Genomic DNA, 16,162 nt, shown 5'->3' with positions numbered 1-16,162 from the left:
CTTGTGACCATGTGTCTCATCAACTGTCAAACTAACTTACTAGAAAACTTACACTTACTTTGAGTCACTGGTTAAAAAGGACATCTTAAGTGGCCTTTAGAACAGGTCTTACTTAACGGATTTCTGCAAATTGCAGAATTAATAAATAGAGCTGGTTTTATTTCCTGCGAGGCCTTTCGTACATGTTCTCCAAAAGTTAAAGTATTCCATGAACCATATTTTTCAAGAAAACCCCATAATTCAATAGCAAACATGTAGAGTATTGTGTCAGGTCACAGAAGATAAAACTTACCATGTTTAAAATTAATGCAATGAAATCATTCCTCATGTAGCAGAATATGTGGCTCAGTTTAAGCAGACAAGAGCAAACCTGGCATTGCCTGACATGCCACAGGCTGGGCCTGTGCTACTGTTAATGACTGCCCTGCAATTATGACTCCAGCTTCCCACTCCCTTTGAGGGCCAGAGGGTTAGGCAGGAAAGATTTTGAACATTAATAAATGAAATTTCTCTTAACACCCATGAATCTCCACTCCGCTAACATTGCTGGTGATGATTCTATATGCCAATTGTTCAGCATTAACTTGGCAATGCGCAGGTGGTGCAAAGGAAGCAGTTTGAGAGAAAGAAATAATATCCACTAACAGGAAAAACAATGTTTTGTTAGTGGGATACAGCTCTGTGAGCAGTTAGGCAAAGAATACAGTTCTGTCAAGGACTAACATTTCTTGTCTTTTTTCTTTCTTTTTAAACCTGAACCGATCTGTCCTTCTAGGAATAGAGACACAAGACACAGGTGAGTAAAACACAGACAGCCTGATATGTGAACCATGTTCAAGGAAACAGTCTTACAAAAGTCCTTTTAGGAGTCTGTGTATAGAGAAACACTCTAAATTTAATGAATATAAGTGTTAATAAATACAAATGTTAATCAAATTCACCTTTGTTTATAGTACTGTAGGTTTGATTGGTTCGCTTTGAAGGAATGAAGTCGCCCTATAAAAATCAGTTTGCTGATCACCAAGCAGAGATGGAGAGATTTAAACCTGAACACTGGGAGTGCATTTCATAGCTGTCATACTCATTTCACATGGTATTTGAATGATCACAGATATAGCCATCCAGGGAAACTGGAGTTTTAGCAACAAAGAAATAGTTAAAAAGGCTTCAGAAACACACAAGAGGACTTTAGTGGTTCTAGGATACTATGAGCTTTAAAATCTACCAGTTACAGGGTGTGCAAAGCAGAGCCCAGAACTGAGGATGCTGCGTCACAGCTCAGTCCTTGCTGCTCCAGCTAAAGGCAAAGCAAGTGGCTTTCTCCCTTTCCAGATGGCATTTTAGCATTGCAATGCAGGGATTTCGTTAAAGGAACAAGCGTTGCCCATTAGGCTTCTGTGACAGACGGTGAGAGAGTTGGTTACAACAATCCAGCTGCAGAAGTGATGTTGCATGCTAGAAAGAAGACAGCAAGGCACTCTGTCTCCTTAGAAACAAACTTCTTAGCATTCCAGTATTAAATGAGAGAAATAATCCAGCACCAGTACAACGTAAACTGATAACTTCATGGCATAGTAGGAAGTGGCGTGTGTTTGCAGCCTGAGAGTACTGGTTGGAATTGCTTGCTATAGATTATTTACCAGATTATGTCACATCTCGTATATTTTACAATTAAAACTTTAAAGAAAGAATAATTCCTAGTTGGTAAGTGCAAGGTTCTATTTTGTTTCCATTTTCTTTAAACTGACCAGAATCTAAAGAGCAAATTGAACTTATTTTCTCTATGATGCATTCAGAACGTGATTCAGCTTTTACATTTAGAGGTTTCTTTTGTAAAGTAGATTTTTTTTTAAATACTTGTTCACTCGTACTAGTTTCTTGAGATGAGCTTAAACCTTAATTATATCAAGTTGTGACAATACTCAAGTACCCCAGCCCTATTAATTACAGTACCAATTGTCTCTGTCACTATTCTGTCCAAGTGAAATTTGTGGAAAATTGGAGGAAATCACTTGTAGTTAATGTAATCTTTGAGGTTATAGGGGATTACTTGACAGTCTCACTGTATGGCATTCTGTGTGGCTGTAAAGGTCATAGTCATGGTAGAAATTTCTAGAATGCTCAAGGAAATATGTAGAAGCAATAACTGAAAGATGGTTCATGACAGTCCAAGCAGGAAAAGGCTTCAAAATCCAGCGCCTCTACACGACTTTTAGTCTCCAGACAAGCAGGGGAAAAGTGTTCTTTTTACCAGGTAAAAGAAAGTACTGCATAAAAGAGGGGAGTTTGGAGACCAGTAAACAGAGAGAGCCACTGGTCTTATTTGTGAGTGTTTAAAAGCAACTTACCCTCTTTGTTTTTCTTGTCACCAGCATTTTAATGAGATATAACAAAGCTGTTTAATAACTTGTAAAAACAGAAACTAGACTTTGAGGTTATAGGGAAAAATTTAGTACAGAATAGTAATAACTACTTCTGAAAAGATTTATTGTAAATCCTAGTCTATTTCATATAGTTTTTAATAGACTAAATTAAATCAACTCAGATTTAGATCTGATTACAATCTTCTGTAAAAATAACAGGTATTTTGTTGTCTTCCATTTTTTACTCGTGCTCTTTAAATTTAAAGATTTTAGTATGCAAGGCTTTAAGCATAAACATGAAGAGTTTTCTAACAGCTGGTCTATTAAATGTAATGAGAAGGATGACAGAAAATGTGTCTACATGGAGAGTGTATAGTGACCCCTGGTTTTCTGCAGTTTCTGCATACTAAACAACATGTTTATTTAAAATCTAGAATTCTCCTTGCAACTTTTTTCATAGAAATGTTTTATTTTCATCTTTTGACTGGCTTGTCTCTCCTGACCTCAATCCAGAGAGCACAAATGATTCTTCATATTTTCAACAAACAGTTTTATAGTGATGATACATACTTTGGCATTAATTGCTTTTAGCTCATCCTCTTACTCATCTTTCATCATATCACTGCCCTCTCATTCCCTGTGGTTCCTTGGACTGGGTTTCACATCTGTTCCCCAGCTGCAGGAATATCACCAAGCATTGTCAAACCCACCACAAACAGAACTGCAAAGCTGAGAGGAGAAACTCATTTCACAACTTTGTTGCACCAATCTTAAGTGTTACTTAATTGTACCACTGTTAATAAAATATCTCTTTCATCCAAAAAAGGGATTTTTGCCGATCTTTTTAATCTACAGAGCAGGAAAGTCCCATCTAGAGTCCAGCCACTTGTCAGAAATCTGCCCCTCAGAGAAACATGGCAATGATGAAAATACTGTCTGAGCACCTGAATGCTCAGCCTGTACCTCTCTCCCACCATTTCAGTAACCAACTGTGTGATTTAAAGGATCTCCTCCTATCTGGATTTTTAGTTAGGCTCCACTGCAGGCTCAGCAGGCTCAGGATACCAGCATGGTGTGCCATGTGCTTGGACAATTTCCTCAAACTGGAAATTAACTTTGCACTGAAAAAGAAATGAAAAGTCTTACTGGATAATAAGATGCAGCCCAGTTCTCCGGTTGGAATTTATGATCCCCACCATTTAATTAACATATGTAAATATTTTTTATATAACATTTTATAATCTCAATAAGGCACTGACAGTGCATGAATTATGGTGCATTAATTCATGCTTAGTTGCACTGACAGTACTTGGCCTTCTGCCTTGCTCATGACAATACAGTCGGCATGAATTAAGGCAACATATTTCACACCTTCATATTTCCTAAGGTTTAGAAACGGATAAAAATAACCAAGAGTGGGCATTTGTGCCCATGCAGAACAGTCTGTGATTCACTTTGCTGCAACTCATAGATTTGTTTTCAGTGCCAAGAGTACTAGGACTTATCAGATATTGAAAAATGACCTTGCTTTTGATAGTAATAATTATAACTGAGCTGAAGTCACTCCAGTTAGCTTTATCCTGAGTGGCTTGGTACTTATGGACAAAGTCACCTAGTACCAGTCTGCACCAGCTCACTGCCCCATAGCTGGCTGGACAGGCTCTGCAACCAGGACAAGCTCCTTCCTTCTCAGCAATGGGGCTTTGCATGACCCACGTTAAAGCTGCTCTCACTTATGTCTTTGTCCTCTTAAAATCATTGAGCAGATGTCTTCAGATAATTATAATATAATTGTTATGCTGCCACAGAGATGTAAAAGAAAAACAAGCTGACTGTGATTCTCTTCTCTTCTGTTTCAGTACAAGCCCTGCACATAAATATTACTTGGCCGTCGATCCAGTGTCAGAATCCCTTTACTTGTCAGATACCAACACCAGGAAGGTCTATAAAGCAAAATCTCTCACTGAAACGAAGGATCTGGCCAAAAATGCAGACGTGGTGGCAGGAACAGGTGATCAGTGCCTTCCATTTGACCAGAGTCACTGTGGGGATGGTGGAAAGGCGTCTGAGGCCTCTCTCAACAGCCCAAGAGGTAAGAAAAGACCATATGCGAAGTACTTAGTGTTAGTCATCTGTCATTTCTTTCTATTATTTAGGAACTCAGATGCAACTGGATGTACAAAAATGGGTCTGTGGCAATGATTTAACCAACTATTAGCAAGCCAAATAATTTCATACAGCTCACTCACATCTATAATACAGCCAGTCCTTTATGAGGGACCAGCATGGGCAGCAGGCTCCAGCTAGCATCCTCTGAATACTCCTCCCTCTGTGACAACACTCCTCTTCCATAACCTTTCGATTGCATGGTGGCAGCATTTAATTATATCTAACTCTTAAGCAAATTATATGGTTTCAAAGTCCATCTTTTAGATTTTATGCATTCAGGTGAGTCCTGTAATGTTAACAGAGCTTACTCATACACATTAAGTCAGAGCTGTTCAAATCAGACAGCCAGCAAAATCAAGTTTATTTGGCACTCTAGTTTGTCCTCTCTTATTACAACACTTTGAAAAAGATGAGCATCTCCCTTGCTGCACATGAAATAAGCATTTTGCTGCAGCCATCCTGTCGGAGTACATCCAGTGTTGTCACAGGCAAAATGCATGTGAAGCCTTGAATCCCCACCAAAGCCACAATTAATCCCCTTGCGGTGTGCATTAGGACTGTGATAAAGTCTCTGGATTTGATGCTCTAAAGCAGCTGATCACCCTCAACTCCCACTGAAATCCCTGGAACAAAGGGTACTCAGCAGCTCCCGAGGCAGAGCCCTGCGTGGACTGTTAACGTGCTTCCCCCGCAGCACACTGCTCCCGCCTCGTGACTGGCCTTAGGGAAGGGGTTTGATTATTTTTCGTGAGCTAATAAAGGAGACCTGTACATCAGTAGGAAATTAGAATGTATATCCAGGCAGAAATACCTCTAAGACAAGCAAATAATGCTGTTTTAAGGCTTAGCAAGAGACACATTGTAATTATAGAGTGACTTTAACGTGTCTTTAATGATAGAAGGTAAGTGTGAGGTAAGTACAGATGAATGTTAATCTTCAGGCAGCTAATTAATGTAATGAATCAATTCTAAAAATAGTAAAAAAAAATAGCTTTTTTACTTCATTTGCCTTCTTATTTTTGTCCTCAGTATTCTTTTTTTTCCCATTAGAAATGAAAAATAAATTTCTCTCTTACTTGGTAGAAAGGTAATATCTGAAAAAAACCTCCATTTAGTGGCTGTCTGACCTCAGTTAGTTACATCTTAAAAGTTGTGCTCTGATTTTTGCTGTTGGCTGCTTGTGGCTCAGAATAAGGGCTTATCTAGAGGTCTTAGTTTATCCATTTCAAAATTGGTAAGAAATACCTACTGTGTAACACTTGTGAAACTTAATCTGTTTGGTAATATCCTCAAAAGTACGTTAAGAAATGGAAATTCAAATTCTACTTCTTATTTATTTCTCTGAATGAAAGTTCAGTGTTTTAACTTTTCTGAACTTGTACCTATTTTTCTGCTTCATTGGGCTTGCAGGGAGGTTTGAGGAGAGTCCTAGATTGTTATTTATTGATTTAAGTCTTTCATCAACTTTTATCTCTCATTATCTATTTGGGAAGACTGCCTTTACCTAGTGACCAGGAATTAAATGCCAGACAGGAAAACATCATGAAGTCACACTAATCAGTTATGATTTGATCTTTCCACAACTTTTATTTTGCAGGTAACAAACACACATAGCTTTGTTCAGTCTGTTCCCAATTCTCTGAGAAGGACTAGAGATGGGGCTTAGTGAACATTAATCTTGCACTATTGTATGTTAAGCTGACTTTGAAAGATGCTTTTAAACATGCATGGCTGATGTAGTTGAAATTTGAACTTCAATATATTATTTTTACTGCAACTTTCTGTAATTCTGTAGAGATCTCAGACTAATGAGTCATGTAATAGATGACCAAGTACTTAAGTAGAATGTGAAATGATACAAGGTGGAGGTATAAAATAAGATCTGTGACAAGCTGAACACATTTATTACACAAGAAGATATTGAAAATGAAGAAGTAACTACACAAGATATTAATCATTGACTGAATTCCAATCCCTTGAACTTTACCAAGTAACAGATTTTAATTTTGGGGTGTGGAATTCTGTTTGGTGGGTTTGGGGATTTTTTTAATAAAACATATTTATGGTACATCTAGTCACCAACACTATCATTTAAACAATCTGATTAGTATTTATGATAAGGCACTAGGGAATAATGTCCTGATTTTAACTAGATTAGTCATTGAGTATTGGAGCAGTAAGAAGCACTAAAATGAATGGAAATACCTGGGAGTTGTTGTACTTCGCGCTGCAAAGCCAGTTCTTGAATCAACACCATTAAACACTTACCTACAATGCCCTTCTGATATCAGAGGGCTTTAGATGTGTAAATGGATTTGACTTTCTAAGCTTAATTGACAGAGGCAGTGAGAGGCTGAGACAATCAAGTTACCACGTTTTTGCTGAACTACAGTGTCTCCCAGTCAACACAATAAGAAAAGTGTCTGATTAACATCTGATTTCAGTCACCTTGGATTTGAGACCAACTCAGAGCATTCACACAGGACACCTGTGGTGGAAATGCAAACTATGTAACTGTGGAAAGAGCAAGTCCCTCCAGTGATTGCACCCTGAACATCAGAAGTGATTTTCAGCTTTCGGAAGCCCGAGGACTAAATCTAAAGATTTAAACATTTAAAGCCCTGCAATGTCTGCTTTTTGACTCCTGGGTCCAGACCAGACTCTAGAAGTAGAAGACAGATGCACGCACTGTCTGTGCAAACCATGCGTAGTCAATGCCTCAAGAAATTACAGACTGCACACTGAGTACAGAGTACTTGAATGCAGTGCAGTGACCTCACTCCAGATGCAGTGACCTCAAAACAAGCACCAAGGAAACATAAAAGGTTGGAGAAACTTCCAAATCCCAGCATAAAACTACTTTATACACACCTGTAGCAAAGAACTCTTTCACTCAGAGCCGTGGCCATGAGATAGCAACACAAATGAAAAGTTAATTAAAATATTGGTTCTGCAGTGTAGTTTTATTTGTTTTGCTTGCAATTACTTCACTAAGGAAATATTACTTTAAAAAAATCATGGGTTTGAGGATATGCTCACCCCAGGATCTCACATCCTGAAATAATCAGTCTTGTTGCTCACCATCCTCTGCAATGCTTTCTAAAGTAAAAAAAATCTGAAAGAACAACTGCTCAGATTAGACCTTTAGATTTGTCAAATGGCAGTAGACTGTTTAGGACTGCTCCTGCTCAGCTGGAGAATTCCTCTTACCTTCAGTAGGATGCACACAAAATTTCTAATCTAGTCTTTTGTGTAAACAAACCCACCTTTTTCAAAGGTAATAACCAATCTTTACTATTCTGTAAATTTCTAAGACCTTTTCAACCCTTCCATAGAATTCAATAAGGGAAGTAAAATGGAGTGAGACGTTTCATTAGCGATACATAAAGTTAGAAGTAGACAACACAAGGTGATTTGCAGCCTCAAGTCATTGTCATATACGCATCGTAGAATCAGCAAAAAAATAATCTTGTGCCATTTTAATTCAGCAAAATTTATTCCTTATGTTTCTCTGTAGTAGTCTGAGCTACCTATGATTTCCAAAGTCTGGCAATCTTGTAGAACATTGTAAACTTTTTGGACAGCAAGCTTTCCTAAATTTTATCCAACCTTCCTCTGAATTCATTAGTTATTCACTTTTCTGCTCTCCCATGTCAACAGTAAGCATGACCCCAATCATCATGTCTCAGGCTGGAAGCTGAACATTTCCATTTGCTGTCAGTAGTTAAAAATGCTGTTTGCTCCAAATCTACTGTTCTGCATCTAAAGAGAACAATGCTCAAGTGCAAGTACCGTGTTCCAGCTGACAAAGAACTACTGAATATTTTGCAGCTAGTACTGAGACAGTAATGAAGTAAAGATGACAAAGATCACAAGGCAAGAGACTGCAAATCATTTGAATCATATTTTGAGTGGTGTATTATGGTAACCTATAAATAACTAATTGCATAAAATTGCTTTAGTTTCTAGATGGCAGCTTTAATTAAAAGCACCAAAGACATTTAGAAGTTTGGAAATGGATGGCATGTAATTTGCCCTTTTACCACCATAAAATGGTAATTAACCAATTTGATTCACTTCTTCCTATTAAAACTTTTATGAGAATCACAAGTTCCTTCTAAATACAGTTGTTCTTCAGCAGAAGGTGGCATTCTCTTTTATCCATCCTCAGCAGTAGTTTTAGGTGCTGTTTTACAAATTCTTCAGAAGTTTAGTTAGAAGTTTTCAATATAGAATGCTCACTTGCAATTTTTTAGCTGAGCAAAAAATGTAAAGTATAATTTCCAGAAGTGGGCAATAGATAGTTCAGGCTGCTCTTCATTGATGTATTTGAAAAGGAATTGTTCCCAAAAAGATTCTTTTAGAATGCAGATGTAGAATATGATGTGGGGTGGAAAAAAAAGCAAAGAAAATATCTTAATGTGGAATTTACTGTATTGCTTTTAATCCATATTTTAACACTATAAACTTAGCTCCACTGATGCTGAAATGCCAAAATTTCTAGACTGAAAGTTCGTATGTATTTTGAATTTATACCTCTGAGAATTACACAAAAAGCAACCAGTTTGGTTTCTAGGTGCTATTTGCATTTATGATGGTGTACATGTGTGCACTAAGGCAGAGCTGTCAAGGGAAATAACCCTTTAGCCAAAAGAGAGCATATAACAGAAGAGGTTATAGTCAGCCTTCTGTGTTTATCATGGGTGTACCCAGCCCATCTCCTAAGTACTATTTTTTGGAGAAAACATTTAAAGCAAAACTTTCTGCAGAGTCTTTCTAGTGATAGTGCTTAGTAGCCATGTGTGACTGCACTAGCAGTAGTTAATTTTTAATGTTAGTTTACAGAATTCAAATAGTACTGGTTAAAAGACCTCTGAGTATTATGAATATTTTTTTAAGATGTCTGCATGTAAATTCGCTGGAGATAGATCTTCATAAGAGCTACTGGTTTACATTCAGATACACAATCTTCTCCTATGTAGGACGGTCCCAGTGACTAAACATGACTAAAAACAGTCCTTCAGGACAAGCATGTTACTCAGAAAGCGAGATTGGTGCTCAGCTCTGAGTCAAACAACAAGGCTAAATCCTGGCACAAATTTATTTTGTCCTTACCCAGACATCAGTGTTTAATGAGGAATCTATATGCAAGCAGGGTAAGTCTGTCATTTGTGCAATAGGCCACTTTACTGCCCAAAGGCATCGTCAGTTGGGCATCAAGTTTAGTGCTACGGTTCCTTAAAAAAAACCAGAATCAAACTGAGAGCCCAATACATCTCCTTCTCTGTGCGGAAAAAAAAAAAAGGTACCTAAAAATTACCCTTTTTACTCACTTGTGGAGTGAGCAGTGTTCCTACTTGCACTCAGTGCAATTCATTACCCTCAGCATGTGCATGTTTCCTCCCCCGGTTCCTTGGTGATTAAAGCACAATTGCGGTGCTGTGTGTGATTTAATTCAGCGTTACACTGTACGTCAGAAAAGGATTAAAAATAAGCTCTTGGGGTACAGATTATGTGAAGCATCATGCAAGATGTGACAGAAGCATTAATGAATCCAACTCTAATGAATAAATTGGGACAGTTTAGCCAGAAATCTGTATTTGGATTTCCAATGGATGCCTTATGTAGGGTATTTGTCAACAAAACCTAAATAAGAATTTTTCGAGTGGGTAAAGTCCTGTTGTTTTACTATAGAGTCATAAGCTCTGGAAGCAGTAGGTTGTTGTTGAACATCTATACACTGGTACTTGAAGAAACTGGCTTATTAGGAAATACCAGGAATTTAGTGCAAATACTGAAGGCATGGCTTTGTTTTATGCCATCACACTGGCATATGTGCTTCCCTTGTAGTTAATTGCTTTTCTACAATGGCTGGAGAGCAACATGGACTCTAGTAACATTAAAAGATCTTTGGTTTTCTTATATAGTCAGTGTTTGAAATCCATTCAGCCACACAGATGAGTAGCTTTATTTCATTGCAGCATAATTTCTGATTTTTATATAATGAATGGTTTGCAGCCAACACAGCCATCTGTTCTCAGGGAAATTGCGCAAAACAGAAGATGCGCTTGCCCTAGTGAGAGATCCTGGCCTTGTGTTATCCGTGGCATGGATGTGATCCAGCAGAGAAGCACAGCTCCTCGCTTACCGCGCAGCACCTCCCCTCCGCAACGGCAGGCTCAGACACAGCACATGTGCTGCCCTTTCCACCCACATCAGGTTTCTCATTTCAGCCTGAGAACTGCACTGGGAAGCAAATCAAATCCCATCTAATATCATCACTACATGATGCAATATCAGTGAGGCTGAAACATGCCCAGCACCACAGCAGTCACATACAGTGGTCCTTGCTCCTCACACCCTCCCTGCCGCAGCAGCCCAGCATGGCTTTTTCTTCTCAAGAAAGTAGGAGGAGGCTGGGACTGAAGAGACCTTTGTTTTCAACCTTCACACATCCCTAAAGAAAACACCCTAGAAGAATTTCCTAGCAACTTTTCCATTTACTGTCAATCACTTGGCATACTTCAGGTTTACAGCATAAAGCTGCTCAGGGCAGGATGGAGCCCAGGCAGGAATGGGAAACTCTGAGCATCCCAACAGGAGCAGCAGGAGGTGCCCTTGGCTCCAGCACTGTGTGCACAGTTCCAGCTAATTCCAGCCTTTTGTGTGCACAGTTCTCTTCATTGCAACATTTCTTTAGCATGAACTAGGTAAAAACAGAGGTACAAAGGACCATTCCTTCCCGAAACTGGAACACAGAGGTCATCCCCTGGACACCAGAACAAACCCCTTTGCTGCTCAGACACACCCTTTACCTCAGTTCACCTTCAAACCTTCAGCCTTTCAGGTTTGGACTTCTCAGAAGCAGATGACAGCCAGGAGCTTGTCAGTTGTTCTGGAATTCCAAAAGCACTGTTACTTTTTAATTAAAGACTGAAGATCCTCTGAGGGAGCCAGAATCAAGGAGTCACGATCTATGAGCTCGCAGGCTGGCAGGGAGTCAGGCACTAAGATTGTCAGCTCTTCCTTTAACCTTTTTATAACCTCCCAGATTTCCCCAGCCAACCCATGCAGCCCCCACCAGGTGGTTTCAGTTCCCCAAGTGACATATGTCCTGGAGAACCAGATAGTTCAGTCATCAGCTATCTTGCATAAGGAAGAGATGTAGCCTAGTCCTATACCTTGGGCACTTCAGCAGTCCACGGGCAGCTTTTGTCCTGGATGGATGAGGTGTCAGGATGGTAAATACCCCTCTTCTAGTGGCAGTTCACAGCCAGATGGATACATTGAACTGCCAATTAAAAGAATTAATTTCTACTCCCAACACTGTGTTGATAGATAGTAGGGAGCAGGGAGTGCTAGATACTAAAGTTAACTGCTGTGGCTTTTGGATTTTTTATGTGATGATACCCTTAGAACTTTGTGATCATACCCTCAGACCTTTGCAAGGTGCCTGAACATCACCTGTGGTGAAGAGGCACCTCAGAACCAGTCATGGGCAATTTGTCTTGGGGGCCTGCCCCTGGGTGTTAACACTGTAAGAGAAAGTGTATTACACTCAGTTGTGTATGCAACTCAAACATCCCCAGGCATTTCCAGCTGCCAGGTAAAGATTTATTTAAGGGCCTGGGGACACTGTCCCCTGCTTTTCCCAGCCCCATGGGAGATGCATATTCTGCATCAGGGCTTCCTGGTCCTGTCCCTGCCCCCCAAACTGCTTAATCTTCCTTTTCCCCAGCAACAACTGCTCCTATATATTAAAAAAAATATTAAATTAAGTATAAGAAAACAGGGTTGATAGGTAAGGAAATTCAGTTTGGGTTTTTCTTCTCTTTTAATGGCATGTGGAATTGCTGTGTGAGATCCTAAACTGGCGTGCAGACAAGTGTTTTGTAAACTCAGAGTACATGCAGCCTTCAGTTGTCCTAAATGCAGGGGACAGAAATCAAGAACCATATAAGCCACTGTCCAAACCATCTGTTCAAGTCCTCTGCTTTTCATTTCTGTGTAGCAGAACATAAATTCATTATTAAAATAGCTTGGCTGTGCACAGCAGCTGCTATAATTGCAAAGTTATGCAACTTTAAATGGGAAATTATGAAGTAGTTTAAAGCAAGAAATTGAGCGGTTTTGGTAGAAAGGATTTCACAAACCTAACATGAATAGAATTGCTCTTCTGGTTATATTTTCAATATTTGAGGGAAGAAAGATCTTACCTACAGTTCAAATTGAATGCAGGAAGAACTGCAGGGGAGCTCTTAGGCAGAGACAGAACAAGGCTGTGACATGGCTATACCTGTTTCCCCACTGAAATACAGAGGACCTTCCCATGCATAGCCCCCACATTTGTTTCAGGTCCAGCCCTCCTGTGCAGTGCAGCAGTGCAAGAGCTATTGCAGAGGGAGGAGTGGGAGAACTGCTCCAGCTCCTGCTGATGGCCACAGTTGTCATGAGCCTGGTTCCAGTACATGACCATTGTCTTGGGCAGCACTGCACTGCAATACATTCTGCAGCACAGGGTTCCTTCTGCCTGCTGAGCACAACCTGGTTTGAAGCATTTGTATGTATAGCCCATAGCAGGACAGAAGTCTCTTTTGCTTTCTGTGGGTGCTTCTTCCTTGCTGAGATACTCTGATCGTTCAGACAGTGCAGTAATTAAAACTATTGGCTCTGCATGACAATTAAGAAAGTGAAATGAAAATGGAGAAAAATGAACTGTAAAATAAGTTTTTAGAAAAGCTAGTCTTACCCACTTTATGACAGATGTGGAGTTATTGAACAGCCTCATTCTATGTATGTATAATTACATTACAAGCAAAGCTGGTTTTTTTTTGTTTCATCCTCATATCTTCCCCTTTAAGTCAAAACCAGCCTGATAAATGGTTATGATCTTATACACAGTTTGTATAAGCTTCAAATAGTAATGGAAGGGAGGGGGAAGTCGTACTCTTTGAATCAGATTTTCAGAGTCTAAGAGGAGAGGAAACATTTTAAGCTCGTACTTTTTAATCATGATAATGCTAGTACTAACACTATTTTTTACCCTTCCTATTCTTCCAGGTATCACTGTAGATAAGCACGGATTTATTTACTTTGTTGATGGTACTATGATACGGAAAATTGATGAGAATGGTGTGATCACAACAATAATAGGTTCGAACGGCCTCACATCAACCCAGCCATTGAGCTGTGACTCTGGAATGGACATCACTCAGGTAGGCACCTGGTTTTCATGTGTTGTCACTTTTATACACATTGTGGAGACAGATAACTTCTTTTCTTGTACCAGGATCGTATATCAAATATGTTGGATGGGTCAGGCAATTCTGAACTGCACAGTATGGAGTAGATGTTCCATTCACATAATTGTTTTAAGGTGTATCTTATAAATGCAAAACTGCACTTGATTTTTTTCCCAGGAGATATCGTGTAAGTAAAGAGTACAAACTGCATTAGAACATTTCTTGCTACTCTGAGATAGGTCTTCTAAGAAGATATTCAGAAGTGTAAGTGCATTCACATAGTCCAGCATTCACGCTGATCTGCTTGAACTAGTAAAAAAAAAAAATACATTTTCTGTTTACATCTAAGTCTAAGTCGTGAAGGAGCATTACAGTGAGTAATTACACCACTTCAGTATTGTGGTGAAGCTACTGCATGTCAATACATTTCTCAAAATGCTTTTCAGTTCTTGTGTCAAGAGCACGGTAAAAGAAATAGGACTAAAAGACGCTTATCACATCTCTTGTTTATGCTAAAAAAGAAATACGGATAATCGTGGAGAAACATAAATGGTACTCTTGACTAGTCAGTGAGCCAGGCTTATAGACAACACAAGGAAGGGCTTGGCCTTTGCCAAGAAATACTTGAATTAATCAGCTTTTTCAAGCTGTACTTGAAAAAAATCTTTAGGCATTCAAGTGACATACTGAAATATTATGGACTATGTAAGCTAATAACCAGGATCGGGTTAATTTTGCATTTCATTTTCTCCCTGCCCTTTCCTCCGTCCTTCACAACTGGAAAATCATGGTTAAAATACAGTACATAACAATGGTAAGAGCTTGTTGCTCGTTTCTAAGTAGCAGGTGACCGTGGCCTTGCATTCACATACATGAAGAATGTGGGGTCAAATTTCACAGGATGAAATGATGGGGTCTAATGCTGCTGTTACAAAAGTACACGGGGATTTTATTGCTAGAATCAAAACAGAAAAATGTGTCTGTGTTCAATTTCACATGTCACTGCTCCCTGTGTGTTTGCAAATGTGGGGAGGGGAACCTCAGCCTCCCTGTTCCCAGATCTGGGATAGACAGGCCTTTGTCTGGAGTCCAGTAGATGCATCATTATTCCATGTAAAGCAGAACAGGGTCAACTGGCTTAGTTGTGTTAAACCCAAGCATAAACTAGCCTGGTAATTGCCTTAAGATCATACAGCTTCTGGGCACCTTGGCTTCTGCTCTGGCAGCTCTCCTTGCAGGCCAGCCAGTCCTGCAGGGGATGAGCAAGACCCTACAGCCAGCAGGGCTCCCGCTCCACTGCCACACACCAGCTGGCAGGAGCGAGGCTTCATGGAACTCCAAGCTGCCTGAAGCACATTGCCTTGCTTCTTGGGTACATATAACAACTGCCTGGGGCACCCATAACCACATTAGATACCTCTGAGGTGCAGGGAAGGGCACCAGGTGCAGTGCCTGATCCCTGCCTTCTCCTTCTGATCCGCGGTCTCGGGCTGTACAAATAATCACTTTATTGGCCACATAATGTGTGCTGTGTATTCGTGTTCAAATTTTTTTGCTGATTTTGCTCGGTAGAAAAACCTCTCACTGAATCTGAAATGGTAAGGTTTGATATTTTTCATTTCCTTTTGAAAAATGCAAATACCCCGTAGCAAATGAGTTTCAGCAGGGGGTCTGACAAGTACAGAAATAAAAGTATTTATTTTTTTAATTAAAATTAAATTAAAAAGGTAAACGTTTTGGGTTGAAATCAAATATGCTAAATTTGTAAGTAGATTTAAATAGCTCTAAAAGCCTATTTCTTGGTAGGTTGGCTACTTGACAGAAACAGGTTTAGTTTACCTCACTCAACAATATAGTTCCAATGCCATGGAGGATAGGCTTCTGCATAGATAAGAAAAAGCATGTTATAGAGGCAATTATTCTTCATATTGCTCTTGGGACATCAGCACTCAGCTGGGGAAGGGCCTTCTTTTCATAGAAGCAGAAATAAACATTTATTTTCCATGAGCACTCCAGGTGTTTCCATGCTGTAGCACCTACAGGAAAATATTGCTGCACATTTCTTAAAATTTTGCAATTGTTTCAGCATTCTGGGAAATCAAGATTTCCCAATATCTCAATGTAGATTGAGATAATCTTCAGTTGAATTGTCAATGTGTACAGTAAATATTCTAAAAAACATTATAAATTATGACATATAAATACATCCCTAAAAAGTGGGCAGTCTCATTTTCTAAGGATAGTGAGAATGTATAATTTTTTGTGTAATTACTCACTGGTGAGTGAAGTCATATTGTGAACAATCTGCAACACAGAGATTTTGGAAGCATTTCTTGTTTGTAGGATTTGTTTTGTGAGGGTTTAAGTAAACCTATTCATTGCAATTTT

The 16,162-nt window shown here is 39.3% G+C and overlaps 1 protein-coding gene across 1 annotated transcript in view; it reads left to right on the top strand.

The window, feature by feature from the left end:
* TENM1 (teneurin transmembrane protein 1) overlaps positions 1-16,162 on the top strand; it is a 761,012-nt gene that overhangs the window by 700,393 nt on the left and 44,457 nt on the right. The window contains 3 exon segments of the mRNA XM_032701921.1: positions 776-796; positions 4,223-4,455; positions 13,593-13,747. Of these exon segments, the coding sequence (XP_032557812.1) occupies positions 776-796; positions 4,223-4,455; positions 13,593-13,747 (409 nt within the window).

This window comes from Chiroxiphia lanceolata, chromosome 14 (genome assembly GCF_009829145.1).
Source record: "Chiroxiphia lanceolata isolate bChiLan1 chromosome 14, bChiLan1.pri, whole genome shotgun sequence".
Taxonomy (NCBI): domain Eukaryota; kingdom Metazoa; phylum Chordata; class Aves; order Passeriformes; family Pipridae; genus Chiroxiphia; species Chiroxiphia lanceolata.
The sequence above is the reverse complement of the archived record's forward strand: the minus strand, read 5'-3'. Positions and strand labels throughout refer to the sequence as shown.